General features: G+C 34.7%; 3 protein-coding genes across 3 annotated transcripts; all 3 read right to left on the bottom strand.

Annotated features, from left to right (window-relative positions):
• Positions 1-42: 42 nt before the first annotated feature.
• On the bottom strand, positions 43-1473 carry LOC133782580 (ninja-family protein AFP2-like). The gene has a single exon (XM_062221911.1). It carries the CDS (start codon positions 1356-1358, stop codon positions 204-206), a length of 1155 nt encoding a protein of 384 aa, XP_062077895.1. The 5' UTR covers positions 1359-1473; the 3' UTR covers positions 43-203.
• An 8717-nt stretch (positions 1474-10190) lies between these two features.
• Positions 10191-12622, bottom strand: LOC133782568 (uncharacterized). Its single transcript, XM_062221901.1, has 6 exons — positions 12224-12622; positions 11931-12130; positions 11310-11450; positions 11138-11218; positions 10891-11018; positions 10191-10410 (listed from the first exon to the last, which is right to left on the bottom strand). The coding sequence occupies exons 1-6, from the start codon at positions 12447-12449 to the stop codon at positions 10371-10373; spliced, it is 816 nt and encodes a 271-aa protein (XP_062077885.1). The 5' UTR covers positions 12450-12622; the 3' UTR covers positions 10191-10370.
• A 1664-nt stretch (positions 12623-14286) lies between these two features.
• LOC133782559 (cytochrome P450 CYP82J17-like) lies at positions 14287-16803 on the bottom strand. The gene is made up of 2 exons (XM_062221893.1): positions 15750-16803; positions 14287-14998 (listed from the first exon to the last, which is right to left on the bottom strand). The coding sequence occupies exons 1-2, from the start codon at positions 16704-16706 to the stop codon at positions 14378-14380; spliced, it is 1578 nt and encodes a 525-aa protein (XP_062077877.1). The 5' UTR covers positions 16707-16803; the 3' UTR covers positions 14287-14377.
• Between the last annotated feature and the right edge of the window lie 3308 nt (positions 16804-20111).

The following is a 20111-nucleotide window of genomic DNA, read 5'->3' as shown; positions in this document are numbered from 1 at the left end:
AATTAATATTTCCCTTTTCCTTAAAAAATTAAATCATGAAAATAATCAAACATTTCTTTGATTAATGTCTATTATCAGATCACTGTATGTACTCTTTTTCTCTTTTTAAAAAAGAAAAAGAAAAAAAAATATATTCTTCGTTCTTTTGACGGAGAGAACACAAAACTCTAAAAAAAAAAAAAAAACTGGGATCGATCGTTTACTCAAAAAGCAGAGGGAATTACAGTGATGTGTTTCAAAGGGTTTGAAATGTCGGTGCCGCCGGCATGTTCCACGAACTCCGCCGGTGAGAATGTTCTTCCATGGCAGACACAGACGATGTTCACTTCAGATTTTGTATATCTATACAAAAAACCAGTGACCGTTTTCCCATTTGGGCCGTCTCCTGTTGTCGAGACATACGGCATTTGTTGCAACGGCCAAGTTGTCCCGATTCGATTTTGGGCCGGAGGCTTCGGCGGTTTCCGGTCCAACTCCGCCGCCTTATTAGGAGATGGTGTAGAGTCAGCGACCGGAGGTTGTTGTTCTGGTACTGGTTGAGAGACAGTTGTAGTTTCAGAACAATTTTGGGCTGAAGCTTCAGAATTAGCCTTCTCGTCGTTTGTTTTCGAATCATTACGTTGGTTTTGTTCAAGCGAAGATTCACTATCTGAGAGTACCGTAGAGGAACTACAACCATTCGACGTCGTTTTCCCAGCCTCGCCGTCTGCTTTTCCGACATTCTTCTCCGACCCGGACCCATTCGAAACATTCAAACCGAAACCCTGACCCGTATAAAACGGCCCGAAGCTCCGGCAAGGCATGGGTTGAACCCCATTTTTCCCGTCAGCACCGGCGGTCGGCGTCCACCACGGCATCATGTATGGGTATGCGAACCCATTCGTGAACGGAACGAACTGAAACGACGGGTAAGGGTACTGCACAGCTCCCGTAAAGTGTTGTTGTTGTTGATGATGATGATAAGGCAGCGTTTGGCTAACGAACTGGATCTTTTCCCTTTTGCTCGCTCGTTGTTGATCTTGATCTTGATCTTCCATTACAGGAGAAACATCGTTCGAACAATGGTCTTTCACCAAAGACGAGTTCCGTAATCGTCGATTCCTTTTCTCTTGTCGCTTCTTCTTCGCCTCTTGTCTCCTCATCGCGTGCATCTCACGTTTCGTCTTCTGATCGGAGACTGCAGCCGGCGAGGTACTGGATCTTGATGTTGTCGTTTGATCAATTTCTCCACCAAACGACGAACCGGATTCTTTGTCGAGAGGAATCGTTGTAGTTTCAAATTTTCTGAAACTTCCTCTTCTTCCTCCAAGGGACAACCCTAATTCCAGCTCAAGCTCGTCTCGCTCTACCTCGGCCATTGAAAATGGAGCAAAATATATTTTCTCGCTAGGGTTTGATAAAGAAAATATCTCAGGAATTGGATTTTTCTCAATCGGGAGTAGAAGAAGAAGAAAATCCGAAGCTATATAAACGGAGAGGAAAGCCGAGAAGGAAGGAGAGAAACCAGAGGAGACGTAGTAGCCACGTGGCGGGAATCTATAACGGGATAACGACGGTTGTGACACGTCAGACGATAATATTTTATTAGCGGATGCCTTGAGCCGTGCCTCTCACCACTCACTAATTAGGATTAATCGTTAATATTCTAGATTTATCAAAACTTTGACTAGAAAAGTATTTTCCAATGCGCCACGTGGCACACCCGCATGCATGGTCTGTCGAGCTCGACACGTGTTGGATTCTGATTGCTTGGCCAGAGCGGTGAGCACCGACACGTGTTTAGAGAACATCCCCGTACCCGAGAATCTCTACCGTCTTTTTCAAACATTTAAATGGGTTACGCAGCGGATCCTTTGGGTGACACGTGGACGTGCGTTTGAGTGGGGCCCGAGGCACATGGGGAGGTTGTCAGAGAAGTACAGGCGCGGAGAGTGACACGTTGCGCGCGTGTTGCGTGGTACAGCTCATCAGGCCCCCCCCCCGGGACAAGTTGCTTTGCAGCTTTTATGAGAGGGTTGTGATGTAGACGTGGCCGCACGTGATGAGATTTTACACGTGTACGAATTGGTTTTGATAGAATTTGATGTGTGGTTGATTGTAGCGAGAATTGAGCCTTGTCGTGGGTTGTGGGGCCAGTGATTTTCGGAGGTGGGTCCCACGTGGAAGGAGTTTTTGACAAGTCAGTTGTGCTTTAATGGCGCATGGTGCCCAGGTGTCGCTGTAGGGAATATTATGTGAGTGTTGACTGTGCCAGATTTTTTTGTAGAATATTGTATTGTTTATTTGGGAGCAAGAAAAGAAAAGAATAGTCACCAAAAGTTAAGAGTAGAGCTCTTGTACACTCCTTTTAATTGAGTGACATGTTTAATCATATAAACTATGTTTAAATATTTAAGATGTATTTTAAAAATATAAATATTTTTTATATTATTATTAATATATAGGATAATTTTTTTAATATGAGTTTCCCTTTAAGTCCTATTGGTGAGACTCTCAGTGTTTCTCTATTCGTGAATAGTTTTCGGCACAATTTTTTTTATCACCGTATATATTGTAGCTATTTAGAGCATCTTGCAAATTTTCAGAAAATTCCAAATAGTTTACAATACCGAAAACTAAGTTCAAACATGTTGATTTCCACGCACATAAAAAAAATTAGTCACGCGTGCAACAACATGTTTGAATTTAGTTTTCAGTACTGTAAACTATTCGGAATTTTCTGAAAATTTGCAAGATGCTCTAAATAGCTAATCTATTTCTATTCTATATAATAAGTGTGTAGATAATGGAAATTCTTGGTTTTAACAGTTTTTTATTTTTTCCCGTTAACTTTAATGGAATATTCTTATATTTAACGGTAAATTGTAAACATGACTTAAACCTAAATAAAATTAAATAAATAAATAATTAAACAAATTAAAATATGATATATTTTTTAGATATTTAACAATAATGATTATTTAAAAATAATAAAACCATATATTTCATAACTAATAAAATTTAATTAAACTTAAATTTAACATTATATTAAACATATAATATATAATCTTTTGTTGTCACTGCCAAATTAAAAAACTAGAACAAATATAAACTTAAACAAAAATTAATTAATTAATTAAAATATGATATTTTTAAGATGTTTTATGATAATTTAAATATTTAAATCATATTTATTTAAAAATAATAAAGGCATACATAATTTTTTTATCTTATAAATTTGTGTGATACTTTGTTTTTTATCAAGTGATTTGAGCTATTTTTTTTTATCAAATTCACCAAAGGACATTGTGATATACATCAGAAACTAAAAATAGTTGATGCATGTATACTACTGTCTACATTATGACTTTTTTTATTCTTATTTTATTCCTATTATTAATTTCTTTTTAAATATTATTGTATTTTATATATATGTCATGTAGTCATCTAAATATATATAAATCTATGTCAACATTGTGTTTAGATGTCATATATGTAAAGATTATTGATATAAATATTTATATATACTATAGAATTATAATTCATTCTATTATATATATTCTAAAAAAAAAATATTGAACCAATTTTTATTAAAATTATAAACAATGTTTACAATTTTAAAATTAAGCAAACGTGATTGCACATTACTTATATCTAATATTAAAATAAAACTACGTTAATAACATTAAAAAAATATCCATTCAAATATTTTATTATCATATTATTACTCTATAAAACTAAATATTTATATATATATTTAAAAAAACAGAAAACATATAAATTTAAATTTTGATAATATATAAAACCTCTCAATTAATTTTACTCAATAATATATATATATATATTTATATTTCTCAAAATGCTCTTAACTATTTATTTCTTAAATAAAAAAAATAAAATAAGTAATGTGATATGATAAGGGTATAATTGTAACTATATTCAAACATGATTTAAATAATTACACATGTTACTTAATTAAAAAAAAAGTGTAAAAAAGAGTCTCCTTAGCAATCCCCTAACTTTAATGACCATTATAATCTAATATAATATGATGATCTAATTTAATTAGGAATGCACATTTTCTCCACTGGAAGAGTCTGCTGGGAACCGCCCCTAATGAGGCAGGGAATCACCGTCTAAATGAGGAATGGGGCGTGAGTGGGGACAACACTCCTCGTCCAGACTGGATTCCGTTTAAATTTTTATATATTTTTGTAATATTTTATATGTATTTTATATCTTTCTATGTGTTATTGTAATATAGTAGTAATATTTTTAATATTTTAAATTTTATTTAGGATATTTTAATTTATAATTTTTATTTTAAAATTTATTTTTAAAATAAATAGGGTTACTGTGGGGATTCCCCACCCCATCTCCAACAAATAATAAATAAGGATGAAGCAGGGACGCGAATTAAAAATATAAATAAGGACAGGAACGGGGGCACTCTCTTCCAATTTCTCACCCCATTTGCATCACTAATTTTAATTCAATATATTTGGTCTATATTTTGTAATCTAAATTTGATTTTTCCATTAAAAAATAAGATGTAGTTTTATTTAAAAAAAAATTATAATAAAATAAGATAACTGATAATTACAAAAGAATGGACAAATCTGAATTTTAAGACATAGCAACTAACAAGTATGAGTATCCTTCCAGCTAGCACATGCTCCATCAACCAAAACTATATTAGCTAAAAAAAATGAGATAATATATGTCTTTCTAAACTCAAAACAAAACTAATAAAAACCAAAGTTTATGTCATGTTCCAAACCTTAATATTTTGTTTAGTTAATGGAATTTGACTTTTCCAACCGAGCATGTCAATTATAAGAAAACGACACTATAAGAAAATGATTAAATTAAATGCATGTATTCTCACTCTCACATTGAAATTAAAAAATAAGAAAATATCATTTTTACCCTTTTGTTTTTTCTGAATATGCAGTCAGCTCCTGTGTAATTCAGATCATGCGTTTTACAAAATGAATCAAAATAGTACTCTAGATCCGATTTCGGTCAAAATATTTTTAATTATAAGATCAATTATCGTGTCGTTAGTGATGCGATGAGTTCAAAGAAGTAAAGAAAGTAGTCGAGAAACTGATAATGAAAAATTATATTTGAATTTTTTTTGACCAAAATTAGATACAAAATACTATTTTGATCCATTTTGTAAATACACAGAGTCCAAATTGCCATTTAATAAAACAGAGAGATCAATTATATATTTAGGAAAAATATTTAGGAAACACACTAAAATTATACACAAATTTTACTTCATAATAATATATATTTAATCTCAAGCATGCTTCACCCACTAAAATACACATATTTTAAATATACATCTTTTAAATATACATGTGAAAATTATGTAAAAAAAAGTGTACAATTTAAATGTGTGTCTAATATTATATATTCACGCATTTCAAATGATTTGCTATCTCTTATAGCATTACACTTTGCAAATGACATATCTTGTCATAAACTTAAAATAAAAAAAAAAACATGGTTCACTGGTTTTTTTTTCCCTGAGAAATGCCCATGTAAAGGAGAACAAACAAGAAAAACAACAAGCTAACAAAACGGCAGCCGCCAAAAAAAGTAGCACAGGGGGGCGACTAAAAAAACACAAAAGAACTATCTAAAACACTCTAAGCTACACACTACTGGGATTAATTCTAATATGCAAATCCTTGTTAGACTCCTGCAAGATTTGCGTGTTGCAACTCAAGATGTTTGTCTCCTGTTGGAGATTGCTGATAGTTGCATACTTTGCAGCATTATGGGCTTCAAAGTTGAGAATTCTTGAGATTTTAGTAAGCTTCTATTGGTCAAAATGGGTAGTCAATGATATGAATTCCTGACATAGATCTTCCAGCCATTTGGATTGAAATCTACCTGCTAGATTAAAAGTATCAACTACCCAGATATTGTCACAATGGAATAAGACTTGCTTCTCCCCTACTTTTAGAGGGGTTGGGCAGGGATTTGGTCCAAGCACCTAGTTATCATACCAGATCGATGTAACATTTCCATTTCCAATTTTCCCGAGGAGACCCTTGATTAACAAGTTCTTTCCTTTGAGCATTCCCTTCCAAATTGTTGAGTCTGAGTTCTTTGGGGTTAGATCCATAAAATTGTTGCTCTGGATGTATTTTTTGTGCAAAAGATTGTGCCATAGTCCATGCTTTCCTGTAATTAATTCCCATCCCTTTTTTTTCCACAAAGGCCTCATTAAGGTATCTAGTTGGTCGGAATCTTAGACCCCCTTTGAGTTTAGGTTTGCACATACGATCCCAAGCAGTAGGCATCAAAGTGCAACAAAATGAGTTACATAGGTATTAATCCCACAAATTTCTCAAAAACGAATTTTGCCACCAATTGGGTGCTGTCACGTGTACCATTTGACACACTTAACGGTTAAGGGACCAATATCCGCACCAAATGTGTAATGATAGAGATTTTTGCCGCAAAAAAATTCAAATAGGAATTTAAGTGTAACAAAATAAACTACATAGGGGGTGTTTGGTATAGGGTAAAGTAAATGTGAGAATGAGAATCTAAAACTCTTCCTATGTTTGGTTCAAATTTTAAGGGGGTAAAGTTAATAATTTGTGTGGGTCTCACATGTATTTTAAAGGTAAAGTGAACTATTTTGTATACAAGAGTTTAATATTACCTCCATCCTAAGTCCCACTACACTTTCCAAAACAACTTAACTACTCACTCGAAGAGTGGGACTTGTTTCTTGTTATAAAAAAACGCATTTCACAGTGTGAGAGTGTAATGCCCCAAATTTCCTAATAAGGTTTAGGACCTTGATTAGGAGGCCAGGATGGCCATAATTGATTTATTATGGTATTTAATGGTTATATGCATGTTTACGTTAATTATATTATTATATGATGGTGAATGCATGCATATGGGAGAATTTATTATTGTGAGGGTATTTTGGTAATTTGGGCACTGTGGGCATAATTGTGTATTTTGGGTGCATGATTGTGTTTAATTAATATAGCCACATTATAAGGTGGATTGGTTCGAGCTTTTCGACATGAGACGATCATGAGATGTAAGTGTTCGGTCTAGTCATAACGGGGTTAAGTTCGGGGCTCGGGGTCATTTTGATGATTAGAGCATTACCGGGAAATAAATGGTAATGAGTTATGATTTATTGGTATTCGGGGTTATTGAGAATAGCGGGAATTGGAGAGCGTTAATTATGATTAACGGTATAGGTTGGAAATGACAATTTTACCCTTGAAGTGGTTTTAGAGGCTTTAGGTGACTTAGGGGCATTTTGGTCATTTAGGGCTGGATTTGTATGAATTAAATTGGCTGCTGGCTGTAAAAGCATGTGGAATTAAAACAGAACCAAAACAGAGCATCATCATCCTCATCCTTCTCTCTTTGCCGTACACCATTTCCCTTCTTTCTTCCTTTGGAATTTTGAGAGCCAATTTGAAGGAACAAGCTAGGAAATCAAGGTTTGGGCTTAGGGACTTGATTCAGCCATTGAAGGGGATTGAAAACCGAGCTTGAGGTAAGGAAACTCAGCCATGAAAGTTTGATTATACTCTGTTTTCTTTTAAGTTTCAGCTTGTGATTTTGATATGTTAGTTGGGAATTAATGGAAGTTTGGATGGTGTCTATCTTGAGTTTTGATGAGGGTGAGTTGTGGATAATGTTTAGTGGTTAAATTGGATGTTAGGTTGAGGTTTGGGATTGGTTTGAATGGTTGGTTTCGAGGAAAACGCAGGGGAGAAAAATCTGTCTGTTGCTGGTTTGCGTAATGTGCCGCGGCCTGAGTGTGCTTCTGGGCAAGATTTTGCCTCTGTCTGAGGGTGAGCCGCGGCCCATCAAGGCAGATTTGGCCAAAAATAGGTTTTTGGCTTGGGGATGCTAGCTTAAGGCCTCAGGGTTGATCCTACTACCCGGTTAAGTGGGGATTGATGTCCCGGAGGCTAGATATTGGCTTGGAAACCTTTGCTTTCATTTTCATTGATGGTATTCTATATTTTTGGTTATGACTAGGTGACCGTTAAAGGACCAAAGGACTGATCATTCTCAAAGGTCGTTTCTTTTATTAATTCTCTCTCGAACCCAAGGTAAGAAAACTGCACCCCGTATGTGACATGCATGGCTATGATTGATGCATGTTGGATGTTTGAATGTAAACATTGATAGCATAATGAATGCCTGATAATCTTGCCCATTTGCATATGGTTATTATTGAGGCATGCTGGATGATTAAGTGTGATGCATGTGATGCACGAGAAACATATGGTTAGGGCATGCCATGAATGATGAATATGAGATTGGTCAGAGCTTGAGTCTCTGGGTTTGTGCATGATCATGATTATGCTAGCAACTGTTTAGTAAGCATGCTGAATGCCCTATTCTTGGATAACTGGCATATGATACATATTGATAGCATTGCTTACTTGTGCATGGTACTGACTAATTAGTCAGATTTGGCAAAGGTGCTAGTATCAACTGTGAAGTTGTGACTCATTAGTCAGGTTCGGCAGTGGTACTGGGCACTGGTCACGTTGCACTGACTCGTCAGTCAGAATTGGCAAAGGTGTTAGTATCAACTGTGAAGCTATGACTTATTAGTCAAGTTCGGCAGTGATACTGGACACTGGTCACATAGCGCTGACTCATTAGTCAGAACGGCCTTGGCGTGGATCACGCAAGCCAACAAAGATTAGATCTAATCGACTATTAACATTGAATGACTCAAAGAGTATTAATGCCAGACTGACCCCGAGGGTCGATGAATGAAATAAGCGCTTGGAGGCTAGTGGCTTACCTAGCAGCCACTCTCCCACTTGAATCATGCGATGTTCACTCATTGGTTTGAAAGCTTTACGCTCAGTGTGATTATAATGATAATCATTTGATAATGTTTATGTATAGTGTTATGTTTTCTTGCTGGGCTTCGGCTCACGGGTGCTATGTGGTGCAGGTAAAGGCAAGAGGAAGCTGGACCATCCTTGAGTTGAAGAGTTTAGGTGATGATGTGTACATATGCGGCTGCTCGTCCACCACGGCCGAGGTTTAAAATGGAACTAGGGTTGAACCCTGTTTTGCCGCGTAGAACGGCCTGTTGTAAATATTTTCTGTAATAAACTCTGAAATTATATTTTCGGGATCCCAATGTATATACTAAACGTTCTAGTGAAACGTTACACCCTAACCAATATGTTTAATCCCTAAACCGCTAATCATACTTAGTTACACGTTTTTGGCCAAATGACTCGATTAGCGAGTTTAGCACTGTTTACAAGGTACACCGTAACGATCCCTGGAGTTGGGGCGTTACAGAGAGCTCCTATCATCTTTTGGTACTAATTTGAAAAGATACTAATGATTTTGAAAATAAAAGATATTCAACATAATAAAATAAGTAACAATTAAATTTGGTAATTAAAATTAAATTATAAAATTAGTCATCAACATTTTCATAACAATGAGTTACCCTTACCATTGATTCCCAAGAGTTGCCAGACTGATCTCAGATGACTACCAGTTTGGTCTTCATACTTCCTTCTTTCCTATTATAACCCTTCCATTGTTTTTACTCTCTACCAAACATGACATAAAAAAGCCAGAAAATAGGCCCAGTAATAATACTAATGAACCACCCCCGACAAACCAACTTATCTATATTCCAATTCCTACCTCCTCAAAATAAATTTATGTATTTTTCTTTTGACAAAAAAATAAAGACAATATAAAATGATTATTACAATATGAATACATGCCACCCCGTCCCCGTATCAGTAATGAGAAATACTCCCGTCCCCATCCCACCCATTTGGGTGGAGAATGCCTGCTCCATTAGAGCAACTCCAACGAGAGTGACTATGATAGATGTTTGTCATGTGATTGAGGCGCAGAGATATTTATTAAAAGAAAATAAACAACGTTGTCTCTGACTTTTTTTTTATTGACTAGAATTATTTAAAAAATTGAAGTGGGGTCAAATTAAGTCACTATTGGACGCATGCAAAGGGTTTGGTTAAGATATGCCAGATTCTAACAAGTATATATATGGAACCTAACCATCGTCAAAACTAACAATCCACCCCTCTCCACCAAAATGAGATTTGAGTAAATAACCAAATACAATACTAAGACTAAGGGTCAAATTAGGGGCCTATTCCTACCTCCTAAGTTGGAGAAGACAATAAAAATAGCTAAAAAATGACATAAATAACTATAAAGGAACCGAGTAAAAAACAAGGAGCACAAACAAGAGAAAACAAAATCATGACAACTTTCGGTTGCAATTCCACAAAAACTCCATACTTTCATACAAGGAAGAAAAACAAAATGTACAACATTGTTTCCCAACAATTTTGAGATTTTGATTTCTAAACCGGCATTTTCATTATAAGCTGCCCTTGCATGAAACTGCAAAACCCAAAACATAAGGTGCAAAAGTATTAACATTTTGGATTTAATTTAGGGTAGGTAACTATTTGATACCCTGTGTTTTTGCAAAGTATCATCTTAATATCATTTGTTTATAAATAATGTTCATTTGGTACCCTGTATTTTGAAATCATACATATTTGTTACTCTGCATTTTAAAATCATAAACATTTAACATTGTACATATTTAGTACCCTAAACTCAAATTTAATTAATAAAATTTACAAATTTAATTAAATTACTCTCAATCATACGAGTTACAAATTATCATATTGATAAAATTTTATCAATTAGGATATCAAATATCTATGTTTTCAAATTACGGGTACCATATGAGCATTATTAAAAAGAGAGGGTACCAGAATAATACTTTGCAAAAACAAAGGGAACCAATCGAGTAAATTCCCTTTAATTTAATGAGATTATGTAAAACAAAGGAGGACAATGAAAGAGGCTTACCTCTTCATATAATAGTAACAAAAGTCAGTCAAGATGAATGTTTGGACCATTTCTGCAAGAAAAGCTGCCAAGAACCAGAAGTAGCCACTGCCAACCAAGTATAAGTACCTCCCACCAGTCTCATAAATCTGAATCAAGTTGGAGAATTGTTACTTTCAAACAACATATCTTCATTATCACTATCTAGCTAAAAACACCACAATCTCTTATAATTGTATAAACTTATTTTGAGATTAGCTAAACCAACCTGAAGAATCCAGTGTGCACATGACAAAAATCTTGAGACACCAAGTGCAAATACATAATGAGCTGTAAAAGGCTCAACCATCTGAAACAAGTTCCCAAACACATAACTAAATTTGGTGTAAAACTTAGAGTATGTATATTATCATGGTTGAAATTTTGATGGAGATTTAAACCTTAGCGTTTCGCATCAAGTGAAGCTGAGGCAGAACCGAAACAGCTTCCATGTACCCGCCGAGAGCCCAAAGTATTCGGCCTATGCGAAAATGTTGTGTCGAGGGGTGAATAGCCACGGCGAGTATAGCAGAAGGCACCACCTATTTTTTTTTTAGAAATCAGAATGTATCCCATTATGTATTGCAAGCTTTCTTCTATGTACTTACAAATTTAATAATTAATAAGTGTTCGATCAATCAATTCAAATTATATCATACATCCAACAGTATAAGGTGAACAAAATGCATCTCCTAACGAAACAAAATTCTAGAAATCAGAATGCATCCCGTTATATATTCTTCTATGTACTTAGACTTTCAATAATTAATAACCGTCCAATAAATCAATTCAAATCACAGATCCAACTGTATCTGGTGAATAAAATGCAGAACAAAATTCTATCCCTATAAAGTATCAATAAAGACCAATTCACAAATATTAAAAGGTTTCATTTTTATGTGACTAGCATGGGTATGTGACAATTTTGTTATGATGATAAACTTGTACATATGTTACATATGATAGAAATAAGAGATTTTTTTTTTCCCAAAATTATCAATGAGAAAGATATAATTAATTACCACATAATATAAGGGGAAGTTGTCTAGCTCCTTGATGTATGTTGACTTCAACTTGAACCTTATCATATAAATTACCCAAATTGTGGAAACTAATGTGGTAAAATCTAGAATTGTGTGAATGTCACCTTCCATCAGAGTACTACAGAACAGTCTCACTGCTAGAAACATAGCTGTGAGTTCTTGAGATTTCAATGAGAGACCTGAATAGTTAATAACAATATGAAAACATCACAATCTAAAGAATTAAAAAAATAAAAAGAAATAATTATAGATAGAAATTAGGCAGATATTACCAGAGCAAGTCTTTTGAGTGGTGAGTTTATAAATGAGGACCAGAATTCCAGCCACATGAACAGCTTCAGATGCAACAAAGAAGTGGTTGTGATTTTTCACAGTGAGCTTCAAAGCAACAAGTGAAAATAGCCCAATTGTGACACCAAGAAAGATCTTGATTTTCATGGTCTGCCTTCTCAACCAGCCAAAGAGAACATTCACTGGTGAACTCCTCTTCCTTCCCATGGTCACTTTCTCTCAGCTCTTCTCAACCAGAAAAAACAGAGAAGAAGAAGAAGAAGAGAAATATTATGTGGGAGTTGGTGAAATTTAGGGAAAGATAGAGCTAAGAAAGAGACTATTTTGTGAGACACGAATAGGGCATGCAGTTGTTGAGTGTTATAACGTGGCATTTAAGCCCTTGCCCATTATGGGTTACCAATTAGGTGATTTAATAACTCAAATTTTGTCCAAAGTCAATTTTAAGGACAATTTATTATGTAAGATTTTGGAGATGGTTTTGTTTATCTTATTGGTTCAGCTGGGATTTTTTTGGGTATTGAAGTTATGAGAGGTTCACCTAATTTCCTACTTTGATTTATGCTTTGGTGACATTGTTATAAGGACTTTGTGAGACTTTTTGTTTTGACTATTGGAAACTACTCTTTGAGTTCAATTGGTTCTATTTTTTTTTTTCTGGGGGTTGGCCAAAATGATAGGATCACATAATAAAATAATTTCTTATTATAAATGAAATAGTCTTTTTTATAAAGTGCTTTTACAATTTTTTTCCCCTTTCCCATTTCTTATGTGAACTTTTTATAGCAAGGCTGCGGCCTATAATTCTTATTTTTTTTTTCAAAAAATAAAAATAGAGATATAGCTAATAAAGTAGATATCTTTCAATAAAGGGTAAATTCTATATAATCAAACACAACTGCAGAAAAAAAATATATTTAGGTAAGTATCTCAATATGATTATAATTATTATGTATTTACTTAAAGAAAATTTATTTTTAGAGTAAACTCTGAGATTTATAATCATTGCATATCCTGCCTATATAATATAATAATTATCTATTTAATATAATTTTGTATGTCCATCATTGCATATGAGTATTGCTATTAGGCCAAATTTATATTAATTAATAAAATTGTATTAAGGAGTATTATTTGTGCTCAACACCATAGAAATGTGATGAATCACTATTGATGTAATTTAATATTGAGTTCTACACATTTGAATTTAATAAATATTATGAGTTATCGCTTACCGATCATAATGTATTAACTCATGTGGTGTTTGACATCTTAAAATGTCAATTAACAACACTCATTAATTAAAGAGTATGGTATGTGTTAAATTTATTATATCTGTCTATATGTAAATATATTTTAATTATATTATCGTCATGTCAAATTATACTAATTTTAATTTTCCTTTTTGTTTTTAATATTGCATATATAGTCTATTTCTACGAAGAAGAAAAAATACTACTTATATATAATATTGTTAGACTTAAAAGATGGTTTTTAGTTAAATTAAAGAAATATAATGTTTTTTTATATACAATTATTAACGTATTAATAGGGATGTCAATTTAAATTAACCCGCGGGTACCGTCCCTAATAAGGCGGGGACAGAGGACAATACCGGCTCCATTTATATTTTGAATTATTTTTTAATATAATATTAATAAATATATATAAATTTATATAAAAAATATATAGCTTAATGGTATAACTTTATTTTAATTATATTATATGCAAAATATTATTACTTTACAAATTATGGGAATAAAAACTAAACTTTTTTTTATTAAACAGGGACGTGACAAGCCTCCAACCCCGTTTAAATGGGGACGGAACAAATATAGGGGAAGAAATATTGTAGGGGGGCGGGGGTGGGGGAGCCATCCCGACCCCAACGTACCTCATTTACATCCCTATGTATTGAAACATAATTATTTTATAAAAGTATATTACATAACAAACATTGTTTATCATCATTTTTCAATGTTTACTTTTATTCTCTTAAAAAAAATAAAAATCAAAACATGATTATGAATTATTAAAACATATATAACACCGTATAAACATATTTTACTTTTATTCTCTTCCAAAAGTCGATACATTTAACATAAAACGTGAGCTAGAATAATCTCTACTGAAAGCTAATACATTTCGCTAGTTAAGCGTGGGCTTAGAAGAACTTCAAGTGGATTCACTCTTGGCAAAGTAATACCCAAGCCTTCGGTCATGTCAACCGGAGCTTCCATTGGTGTTGACCATTCAAACCCCTGAAGAAGCCGAGCTAGAGTCAAATGCGTGACTTGCAAGGCGAAAGTCATTCCAGGGCAAGCTCGCCGCCCGGACCCAAATGGGATGAACTCAAAGTGCTGACCCGATCCCTCAACTCTCGCATGGCTCGTGAGAAACCTCTCAGGCAAAAATGATTCAGGGTCAGGCCATAAGGTCGGGTCACGATGCAACTTCCACACATTCACAAACAAACGAGTACCCTTTGGAACTGAATACCCACAAACCGTACAATCTTCCCAAGCCTCGTGTGGAACTGATAGTGGCCCTGGTGGATATAGACGTAGGGTTTCTTTAACAATGGCTTGAAGGTAAACTAGGTTCTTTATATCAGAGCTTTCAACCCATCTTTCTCTCCCAACTACGCGGTCAAGCTCTTCTTGGGCGCAGTTTAACACTTGTCTATTATTTAGTAACAAAGCTAGTGTCCATGTTAAGTTTAGGGCTGTGGTGTCGGAGCCTGCTATGATTAGAGTCTGGCAAAAAAAAAAAAACAAAATCGATGAATGTTTGATAAAGTAATCTTATCAATGATATTATTGCCTCGAAAAATATCCTTACTAATGAGACATTGAAGATTAGTATAATGGTACTCACAATAAAGTTGTAGGTGTTGTTTGTTGATAATCCAATATAAATATAACAGGGGAAAATATAGAAATTCAGTTTTAGTTCAAGCATCTTATAATAGTAAGTATAATGAAAATGGTTGTGTTTAGCAACCATTTTTAATATCATAAGCAATTCGCTAAAGTTTATTTATTTAAGAAGTTTTATACTTAAATGCTCATCAAAGAATTTACTCATAAGCTAAACTACAATTACAACCCAATTTATTATATATTTAAAAAAATAGAGTGATTTTGCAAAATGACATTCTTTTTATAGCCACTTTGCACAATTATTTTGTTTTGATAAATTTTTACAAAATAACTTTGTACAGATCGACACCTTTGTTGGGAATTTCAAACACTCTTTATAAATACATGCCAAAAATTTGCAAAAATTATAAAAAAAAAATGTTATTTTGCAAAGTGACTTTACAAAAAAGACTTATTCCCACCAATTACCAAAATAATTTTGATAACTTCATATTTATACAACACTTTAATTATGAAATTGATCAATTATTGACTTTTATTATGGATATGATTAGCTTATTACTAAGACTGTTTTTCATCTAAAAAACATACACAGAAAACTTAAGCACACAGAGCAAGAGCATACCGAAACCGTTGCCTTGATAATGGTTTCACGAGAGTAGCTAAGCCCAGGACTTTCCTCAATAACAGACAACATAATATCAATGAAATCCTTCTTATTCTGATTTGATTCACTCCTCAAACTCTCGTCTTTTCTCCCAATATGTTCCTCCACCCAACTCCCTATCAAAACATCCACCTCCTTCCCAATTCGCTTCATACATTTCAGTCGTCCCTGAATATCAATCCATTTCGGAACTGGGATCAGATCAGAAACCACAGGCACCCCAGATATGAACATGTACTCCTTTATGAGTTTTCCAATCCTCTCAGCCTCACCATCGACTCCCTTTTTCCCACTCCCACCCTCAAAATACTTCTTCGAGGCAATCATCTCAGTTATTATGTTCAACGTGAAGTGTTCGATCCACTCACTGATCACAACCTTGGTTGAATCACAAGGGTTGGTCTTACAAACTCCATACAAGTCTCTGATCAAGCTTTCGACTTCTGATATCTGGACATGCCTCAGTGTCTCGAGCCTGCGACTGGAGAGAAGTTCAACAACGACCAACTTCCTCATGGTCCGCCAGTATGGTCCGTAGGGTGCGAACCCGAACGCTGCGTAGTCGTAGCCTAGGATGGTCCCATGAGCTGACCTCGGTCTCGAGGCGAAGGTCTTGTCGTGTGTGGTGAAACACTCCTTGACTGCTTCGTAGTTGCTTATCACAAGAACAGGGTGAACCCCAAGTCGGAACCTGAAGACTGGGCCATATTTATCGGCGAAATCGGCTAAGGTTCGGAAGATTGGCTTCTGGGAATTGACCTTGTGGAGATGACCTATGAATGGTAAGGCTCCTGAGGGCTCTGGGGCTAAGTTGGCCTTGCTTTTTTTGGTGGGATTTCTCTTTGATCTCCATAGATACAGAGCAAGCAATAACACTAGGCCTGAAAGTGCTAGCAAGTGAGAGAGAAGATCCATTTGGGGTAATTTAGAAGAGTTTGGACATGAATTTTCATGTTTAGTTTCATTAGATTTGTCATAAGTGTTGTTTTGGTAAAGTCAAGTAGCACAGTTGAGCATTGGCCAATACCAAAACAAAAGATGTCGTGGTCAGCTTCTGATTTGTGAGCCGACAAGATATATTATCACCACAAATAATACCATTGAAGAAATGATTTCTTAAAAAGAAAAAAGAACCAATGGGATTCGACCATGTTATTGTCAGTGTTAATAGATTGGTTGAACTCTTCAACGTTGTGAACTTCTGAACCTCATAATTGCTCTACTCTTTCTTGTGGTGTTGATAATAAGGTAATCAGAGCCAACTTTTCAATGTAGTGTATTGATAATGATTTCTTCTCTCAAATTATGCAATTTGCAAAGGGTTTTATTATATATGAAGGGGGTGTTTGGTACAAGTGTTGATTTGACAAGAATGAGTTTAAGATTTAGGTGTAATTGAAAATGGAGACTGTTAAACAATTGAAAAACCCCATTACTAGACTTCGGGCTGCCTTTCAAGCCTGCTCTCCAAACCACCAACGTCCGAATTGGCGGAGCTCTCTAGCCGTCCTAGAAAGAGAGAATCTTCCTTAAAATTCATAATAAGGTGATCCCATAAAAAGAAAATAAAGAATCAAATAAATATAGATCTAGTACAATTATATTAATATATATATAATATATGGTGTTGATGTTGTTTTTCGTTAACTCATAAATGAAGAGCAATTAAACAATATACGAGAGAAAATAAATAATAATAGACACGATTTTTACGTGGTTTAACAGTTAAAATCTGTCAAGTCCACGAGTCGGTGCTATTTACTTTATGGAATTCTCTCAAAGTTTTCTGGAAGCAATTTTACAGAGTCTTCCGAATACAAATTTCTCAATCCATACAAATGAATTGCTCCACACTATTTATAGGGTGTTTTACCAAATATCTCATCTCATAATTTGGGGAGTTATTAAACAAATCAATTAAATAAATGCATATAGTTACTACGTACGCGTATAAATCCCATGATATTTGAGATTTAACAACAAATTACAATCAATCCCTTAAACATAGGGTTTTATAACAATAAAGATGTTTACACTCAACTCGCGACCTTGAACATTCAATTCACACACATTCGAGACCGATCAACCATCACGAGCTCGCTACCTCGGTTCGCCTCGAATTTTAACAAGTAACATGGTACAGATCATCCTTTTCAAGCTCACAATGCCTGAGCACGAACTGTCTTGTTTGATGGAGGGAGAAGAATCTGGGAATTTATACAAGTATTGAACCACTGTCATTGTAGCTTCGAGATTGACTTATAATCTCAGAACACCTCTGAGACCACGTAGTTTTCGAACTCACCAATTCTGATGTTGTCGCACTTATTACACAACGAGGTTGTTCTTGATATTTTCATTAAAGCCGATTATGACGAACCTGCTTATTCCGAGCTTAAACTTTACGAGCCTAACTTTCGAGATCAAAATTTATATTCTCGAAATTTGGGTGTAACATAAGACTATTATTCTAATACTTTTTATATAAAATATATGAATAGATATTATTTTGGTCTCTCAAACTATGACTACTGTATGATCGTGCTCTCTGAATGATTCGCGATGTTAAAAATTCATCCCGAACTATGCACGTTACTGAAATATGAGACTTCTGTAGATTTTGTCCTAAGTGGCTAACAGATTGATGATGTAGCATTTTGTTTGTTGATGTGGTAGTACCATTGTTTAACGCCCAAAATGTGACTACCACTAAGCGGTAGTTGTAGTAAGATCGGGCGGTCGATCCACAAGGAGGTAACCTAAAATCAAAATGTTAGTAGAAAATAACACAAAAAGTTAGTAACAAGAAGGAAATAAAATTGTAAATGGAAAGAGGTTTGAGATTTTGGTATTGTATTTTTGATAAAGTGATGAAATGAGATAGGTGAAATAAATGTGAGATGTAATCAAGAGTTTGAGAAAAAAGGAAAGGTTTCAAGAATCATCCATATGCTTGTTCAGTTACTTGGTTACTTGATTTACAAAAATACACAAGTAATAGTTTACATCCCAACATTTACTTGAAAAATCTAACATTAAAGTCCATATATTTTTTCTAACAAAAGTCCATTTGAATTATAAAGTTCTTTACTTTAAAAGCACAATGTTAATCTTATGAAAAATCTAAAAATGACAAAATACCCAAGGGCAATAATGCAATAGAAGATTAGACATAAAATTATGTATCAATATTACTTTTACTAATTAGAAGCACATAGAAAGAGCATGACCAATCCTATATACTATTAGCATAAGTAAATAAAGATAACAAAATAAAGATAGAAATGAAAGAACATAAATAACTCAAATATATTACATTAAGAACATTGTTGACCCTCGATTTAGCCAACTGACACGGAGTCAAAATATGAATGATATAGACGAATATGTATAGATAATAACGTAATGACAAAAGTAAAGAAAACACAATAATTTATAGTGGTTCGGCCCCAGAATCTGGTAATGACCTACGTCCACTTAGAATGATATTGATATGGGAACAAAAGTGTGATCAGAGAACTTGGGCTCAATGAGTTTCAACACTCCTCATAAACAATACTAGTTTTCACAGATAATTTCTATATTTCTATGATTTCCCGGGCTCCAAAAGTCCCTTCCCATGAGCCATCTCCTGCTTTTTATAGGCTCATGGAGGGTTGCCCAATATTGTTACAGATATTATCCCCTGAATCATGGGATATTCAGAAGATTGCATGAAATAAATTCGGGATACATAAGATCTTTCCATAAATGTTGCTTTGCCAGCGGAACCACCGACCAGTCTGGTCGTGGTAAAAACAGGTCTGTCCTGCTTCTGGTGTGTCTCCTGGTCGATACTCTAGCAGACGCTCCAGGTGTCAGCCACGTGTCAAGAGATTATTCGCCTCGTCACAAATGCTAATTTATTGGATAACATTTGCCCCCCAAAGTTTATTTACCACGAACAGTAAATAAACTTTGAGCGAACGACCCTTCGGTAACCCCTCCTGACGTGTCAGAGCCCTTCGTGCGTTCTTGAAAAAAGCAAACCACTCCTGTCTAATCAAGGCTTTTCAGTTTCCCAGAAATAATTTTGACGGCCATTACGCTTCCCCATACTTCGAAAATGGAAAACTAATGATCACGCCTTTTGAATACCAAAGACAAACTTATATAAGGTTACTTGAACCACTTCTTTCCTTTTTACACACGCCACCTCTCTGTCGAAAACCCTAAAAAAACTAGAGCTTTACTCTCTCCGGCGAACCTTCCTTTGTGCTGTAGGATCAGACGGTGGGCTCATTGACTCCCGAAACTTTCACTTCCATCTTCACGACCACT

The sequence above is a fragment of the Humulus lupulus genome, chromosome 1, assembly GCF_963169125.1.
Source record: "Humulus lupulus chromosome 1, drHumLupu1.1, whole genome shotgun sequence".
Taxonomy (NCBI): domain Eukaryota; kingdom Viridiplantae; phylum Streptophyta; class Magnoliopsida; order Rosales; family Cannabaceae; genus Humulus; species Humulus lupulus.
This window is presented reverse-complemented; position numbering and strand designations above follow the sequence as displayed.

Bases quoted from the DNA above. Each gene is read 5' to 3' on its own strand.
- LOC133782568 (XM_062221901.1), bottom strand. From the start codon at position 12,449: ATGGGAAGGAAGAGGAGTTCACCAGTGAATGTTCTCTTTGGCTGGTTG. The intron at 11,451-11,930 runs GTAATTAATTAT...AAAAAAAAATAG, and splicing joins ACTTCCCCTTATATTATGTG to GTGGTGCCTTCTGCTATACT. The intron at 10,411-10,890 runs GTAAGCCTCTTT...TGGGTTTTGCAG, and splicing joins TGTTACTATTATATGAAGAG to TTTCATGCAAGGGCAGCTTA.
- LOC133782580 (XM_062221911.1), bottom strand. From the start codon at position 1,358: ATGGCCGAGGTAGAGCGAGACGAGCTTGAGCTGGAATTAGGGTTGTCC.
- LOC133782559 (XM_062221893.1), bottom strand. From the start codon at position 16,706: ATGGATCTTCTCTCTCACTTGCTAGCACTTTCAGGCCTAGTGTTATTG. The intron at 14,999-15,749 runs GTATGCTCTTGC...TTTTTTTGCCAG, and splicing joins TTATCAAGGCAACGGTTTCG to ACTCTAATCATAGCAGGCTC.